The sequence below is a fragment of the Miniopterus natalensis genome, chromosome 9 (assembly GCF_054644295.1).
Source record: "Miniopterus natalensis isolate mMinNat1 chromosome 9, mMinNat1.hap1, whole genome shotgun sequence".
NCBI lineage: Eukaryota > Metazoa > Chordata > Mammalia > Chiroptera > Miniopteridae > Miniopterus > Miniopterus natalensis.
In genome coordinates this window covers 31,191,612-31,197,611 of record NC_142089.1, presented here as the reverse complement: position 1 = coordinate 31,197,611, position 6,000 = coordinate 31,191,612, and the positions used below count along the sequence as shown (strand labels likewise).

The 6,000-nt window shown below is 57.4% G+C and overlaps 1 protein-coding gene across 3 annotated transcripts in view; it reads left to right on the top strand.

Annotated features, from left to right (window-relative positions):
• Positions 1 to 271: 271 nt before the first annotated feature.
• The window catches only part of LRP8 (LDL receptor related protein 8), a 69,621-nt gene continuing 63,892 nt past the window's right edge, over positions 272 to 6,000 (top strand). For all 3 annotated transcript variants that reach the window (XM_087820448.1, XM_087820447.1, XM_087820446.1), the window contains exons 1-2: positions 272 to 377; positions 1,144 to 1,263. In XM_087820448.1, the coding sequence (XP_087676574.1) occupies positions 272 to 377; positions 1,144 to 1,263 (226 nt within the window). The remainder of the gene's footprint in view (positions 378 to 1,143; positions 1,264 to 6,000) is intronic.

Here is a 6,000-nt window from a genome sequence, read left to right as displayed (position 1 = left end):
ACATCGGGCGGAGGCGGCAACGGGAGGGGGCGCGCGCGCCGGAGGCGGCCGCCCAAGGCCGGGGCCGCGCGCCCAGCCTGAGCCCGCCCCGCCGCCGAGCGTCACGGAACCTGCTTGAAATGCAGCCGAGGAGCCAGGGCGGGCGGCGGCGGCGGCGGCGGCGGGGGCAGCGGCAGCCCCGGCGCCGCGGCAAGAACTCGGTGGGCTGAAGCGCAGCGGCGGCGGCGACACGGGGTGTGCGGGGCGCGGCGGCCGGAGCCCGGGGCCCGCCATGGGCCGCCCCCAATGGGGCGCGCTCCGGCCGCTGGCGCTGCTGCTGCTGCTGCTGCGACTCCAGCATCTTGCGGCGGCGGCGGATTCACTGCACGGCGGCCAAGGTGCGTGCGGCCGGTCCCCGGCCAGGCTCTGAGCCACCGCAGCCTCCAACAAAGCGCGGCCCCCGGCCAGGGAGCTGGTTGCACCAGGGTCACCCAGCCCGGGCCTGGCAGAGGCGCCCCGGTAGGAGAGGTTCCTCGGGACCCATCTTTTAATTTGCCTCGCGCCCTCGCGGCTCTGTATTGTGGGCTCTGTCCAACCGCACCTGCCCTTGGGGGTTGGGCGCAGTGGGGGCCCGGCGGGCGGGGAACTTTGCTGGGAGGTGTGAGGCGGGGGTAGTCATTGATGGTTTCGGGCGAGCTACATGATTCTCGTCTTCGACACGCGCTCGGCGGCGGCGGGGAGCGGAACCAGGCTACTTCTCCGCCTGACAATGCGTTTCCGGGGACCCCTGTGCGCCGCGGAGAAAGAGGGGCTGCGTGCAAGAGATGTGCCCGCGGCGCCCAGTGCATGTGTCTCGGCGTGTTTGGGGGCTCCCTGTGCGCGGTGTCCGCGTGGATCCCTGACTATGGGCCGAGGGTGCGGGCGAGTGTGACGGAATGGAGGGTGTGCCTAAGTCGTGGGACACCCACTGTGTGTGCCTGGCCTCGTCGTGCCACGGAACTGCCCGCCATCCCAGGAACGCTCCTCCCCTCCTTCCTGAGCGAAGGTGCCCGAGGTCCCCGGAGTCGTTGCATCACCCCCTTTCCTTCACCCCAGGAGACCCCCACCCGCTGCCGGGCCTGCATGGCCCGCGGACCCGGCTCACGCCCCCTCCCCCCGGGGCAGGGCTGGTCAAGGAATGCGAAGAGGACCAGTTCCGGTGCCAGAACGAGCGCTGCATCCCCTCTGTGTGGAGATGCGACGAGGACGACGACTGCACGGACAACAGCGACGAGGACGACTGCCGTGAGTAGCCAGCGGGGGCGGAGGGAACGGCGGGGGCGCCATACTCAGCGCGCACGTGGTGGCAGCTGCCGCCGGGCCACCCGCGGGGACCTCGGCCGGGCAGCCGCAGCCCCAGCCCCGCACAGCCTCTCCGGGGGCCGTGTGCCCTCAGCGACCCGGTGGGAGCCGGGCTGCAGGCGCGTCCTAAAGGGGCCGGGGGCGGAGCCCGGGACGGGGTGGCCCGGGAGAAGGGCACGCCGCACCCGGCGGCTGGGCGGGAGCTGCGGGCGAGGACGCGACTGTCCCTGCGCGCGTCCAGCTGCCTGCGATTCTGCCTTCCCGCACTCCAGCCTCGGCTCCACGGAACGCGCGTGTTTTTCAAAGTTCCACGCAGCGCAGAGCCCCGCTCGCTCCTTTTCTTGCTCGTTTTTTGTGAATGAATGGGCTCCCCGGGGCCCCTGATTGGCTGGGCGAGGACCACCCCATAGCCCCCGCGGCCGGAGCGGCCAATCGTGGTGCCGACGGGTGTGTAGTTTCCCGGCTCTGTGGGCGCCCGGGCCTGGCCCTGGCCCCGCCCCGGCCACACCCCTACGCTCACCTCGCGGGCAGTGGGTGTGGGCGGGACCCGCGAGCTGGAGCGGCTGGTTTTCCGCTTAGTCACGGTGAAGCCCTTTTGTGCCACGCGGGTTAGCCGACCGCGATCTCCAGCCAGACCGAGCCGGGCATGAGCCATGGGGCAGACCAGGAAAGAGCGAGCCAGGAGGAAAGTTTGTTTCCCCGGAAGGGACCCGAGGACCCCGAGGCCGCGTGTGAACCCCCGGCTGTGTGTTGGTTGCTGGCGATCTTTTCTGAGTATGGTGTTTGCACCCCGGGGGCGACTGCTTTGGAAGTCCCTTCTCGGGGTGCACACAGTGTCGGATGTCTGCGGGACCAGAAGCGAGTTAGCAGGCAGTTCCCACGGTGGAGTGTAGTTCCAGGAATAGAAAATCAGGACCTTTTGGAAACAGAATCAGGCGGTTATTCATTCTCCGTTACTGGGCGCCTCCTGCGGGCAGGCCCTGGGGCGCTTGGAGAGCAGGCCCACCCCACTGGCCAGGGGGACCGGGGCTGAGGGAGGAGAGCGATGGGTGCACAGACCCACAGCTCCACACTGCGGCGGGGGTGGGGTGGGGTCGAGGGAGCACCTAGACAGGCACTGTCTGCTGGGACCTCAGGGTTTTGTGTTTTTTAAATCCTCACTGGAGGACATGTTCATCGGTTTTTAGAGGGAGAGGAAGGAGGGGTAGAGAAAGAAAGACAAGCAACGAGGGATAAAACCTGCAACTTAGGTATGTGCCCTGACTGGAATGGAACTCGAAACCTTTTGGTTCGTGGGATGACGCTCCAGCCAACTGAGCCACACCGGCCACGGAAAGGTTTTTGTTTGTTTGTTTGGTTGGTTGGTTGGTTGGTTTTTAAACTGGGTTTGCCAGCCAGCCTCCGGGTTCCTTTTCTCAGATTCAACACAGAGTAGGCTCTGTGACTGGGGCACATCTTTTCCTCCTGCCTCAGTTTCCTCACCTGACCACCGGGCTAATGATTCCTGCTCTGGTTTTGAGGACCAGTTCTAGAAATGTAATTGGAAATAATGAGACTAACAGGTGCTGACTGTTAGCTGTGTGCCAACTACTATGGTTGTGCTTATCCTATATAAACTCCTTTAATCTTCAGAATAGTCCTGTTTTACAGACTAAACAAACTGAGGCACTGAGAGATGAAGTTACTTGCCCCACAGCTATTGAGTTGCTAAGTAGAAACTTAAATTGAAGCATCTTACTCCAGAGTTCTTAGACTAATCATGATTCAACTATTTCCCAGTGCTGTTGAAGTTATGAATATGGCTGAGCTGGGGTAAAAGATTATGAGTCTCATCACGGAATTGTTCTCTGTGGTCCCCTTACAGCAGGAGTGCTGAGGGTGAGGCAGGAAATAAAAACTGCACTTCTGGCCCTGGACAGGTGGCTCAGTTGGTTGGAGCATCCTCCCATACAAAAAAGGTTGTGGGTTCGATTCCTGATCAGGGCACATACATAGGTTGCAGGTTCAAGCCCCTTCGGGGCACAATTGGGAGGCAACCGATTGATGTTTCTCATATCGATGTTTCTCTTTCCCTTCCTCTCTCTTTCTTAAAAAAAAAAATCAATAAAAATATATTCTCAAGTGAGGATTTAAAAATAACAAAACCAAAAAACCAGCCCTGGTCTGGTGTTGGTTGAGCGTTGTCCCCTGCACCAAAAGGTCGCCTGTTCAATTCCTGGTCAAGGCAAATGGCCATGTTTCAAGTTTGGTGCCCAGTTGGGGTGCATGCACATGTCAACAGATGGTGTTTCTCTCTCACATCAGTGTTTCTCTCTCTCCCTCTCCCTTCCTCTCTCTCTCAAATCAATTAAAAGACAAAAACAAAAACCTTTGTTTCTGGGCTAGTTTAAACTTACCTCCCTGATTCTTTGTAACAGCAGTCTGTCAAGAGTGGCTGTGAAGAGCAGACATTTTTCTTGTCATCCTGTTTGTAGATAAGGATCTGGCTCAGAGAAGCTGAGTGATTTGCCCAAGGTCACACAGCAGAGAATGATAGAACTTGGTCAGGACATCTGCCTGCCTCCCAGCTCAGGGGCACTATTTGTTTCAGTGGGGGGCATGGTGTGGAAGGATCTAGGAGAGTGATCCAGGATCTATAAAGTCATACTCTGAATGTTAAGCCTGTCCTTTCATCTTTATGAGAGGCTCTGGGTAAGATGAAGGTGTGAAGTAGTGGGTGGCTTGGTTACAACCCCACATGGGACCAAGGGAGCTCTGATGGCCAATCTGAGTTCCTGTTTTCATTCTGAGATAGATGGAGTGGAATCATAGGCAGAGAGTGAACAAAAACAAATAACATTGACGGCTTGGAGTGGAAGGGGTTGGGGCTTTCAGTTAGTAGCAACTATTAGTTCCACACACTTGTCTTCTCTGAGCTTGTTTCCTCCTTATCTGCCACATGGGAGTAGCTGTTCCTCCATCATAGGTTACATGCGTAAAAAGTGTTCACACAGGGCTGGCAAAGGGAAGGGAATGGATGACTGTTCACATCTCCAAGGTCTTTAGAAAGGGGCCGCTAGGAGCCACAAAGAGAAATCTTGAAGAAAGAGCTTGGGGCCTTTGGGTGGCTGTGTTGGGCCAGCTGTTTGAAAGTATCTTTCCTCATGCCTTCCTTCCCTGTATTGGGACTTCCTCCCATTCTGGGCCACCTGCCCAAACTGCATTTCTTTGAACTATCCTCCCCTCAATGCTGTTGGCTTCTCCCTGCCTTATATCTGACCCCTTTCTTTGGCACTTCAGTCCTTCCACTCCTTGAGAACTGCCCCACTTCTGTACCTTTTGACCTGCAAAATGGGGGTTGCAATTTGTAAGTGAAGTCTGTGTGAGGCAAAATGAATTCAAGCTCCTGGGGGACCCAGAATGCAGCCTGTGAATACCAAGAGCTGATGGAGGCTTGAGGAAGGGAGCTTATATAATAGGAAGCATAGGAAGACTTCCTGGAGGAGGAGTCAGCTAGGCCAAGCCTTGAAAGATAGTAACTAATACCATCCCTTTGGAGCTTACCATTTAAAAATAGATAGTATAATCCCCATATTATAGAGGAGGAAACTGGGGTCAGAGAGGTGAAATGACTCTCCCAAAGTCACACAGCTTCTCAGGGTTGGAGGCAGCACTCAAACTAAGGCCTTTTAAACCCTGATCCTCAGCCACAGCAGGTGGGACTTGGCTCTCTGGAAATACGGGATAGAGCGGGCGGGCTGGGGAAAGGAAAGTCTCCCGGAGCTTCAGTTCCCAGCTCAAAGGGCCTTCAAAGTGTAGGAAGAGTCTGGAAGCTGGAAGCCCAGGGGTGGCCCAGCCAGGGGAAGTTGGGTGGGTCCCTAGCTGTGGACCTGGGTCACGTAGGCCAGCTGGCCCCTTGGCCTCAGTTTCCTGTTGCTCCTTAGTGTCTGGGGGCAGACATGGGGCCTCTGGTTTCTGGCCAGCCCTTTGCTCCCAGAGTAACAGCAACAGTGAACACTTACTGAGCACTTGCTGTGGACCAGGCAGCACTTGTTGTGCTGAGTTTCTATGTGCATTACCGCATGCTTCTTGATTCTGTAAAATGGGGTCACTCTATGAAGTACCTGCATCATTCCCATTTTACAAAGGCACAGAGGAGTTAAGTAACCAGCTCAGGGTATACGATATTTTAGTGAAATTGCCGGTTAGTGAATGCAGGCACCCGACTATGGAACCCGTGCTGTCTCACCAGCACTAGCTGGTGACCTCGGGCAAGTCTTTCCAGGCCTGTTTCCCCATCTTGAGATGACATCAAACCCCCCTCTGTCCCTCCTGCTCTGGGAAGAACTCTGTGTTTCTCTTTGTGGATGGGCTGAGGGGCTGGGTGTCCAGTGGACTGGTTTTGTGCTCAGATTCCTCTCCCTTGTTCTGGCTCCTTTAAGCTGCCATGTTCTCCCAGCCCCCATCACCCACCATCCCAGGTTTAATAAAGAGTGGCCGCAGCGAGTTCTCCCATGGCTGAGAGTTCATTAGCTGGGCAAGGCCAGGCTGCAGAAGCGCTGAGCCCTGCTGGGAAGCAGCCTTGTAAATAATTAAAACTCTGCCACAGCTCCCAGCTGGGGCTGCGGCCTGCATCTGCCCTTCAGTGTGCCGCCCGGCCTTGGCCCCATTCTCACACCCCTGACATCAGGCCCAGCTTCA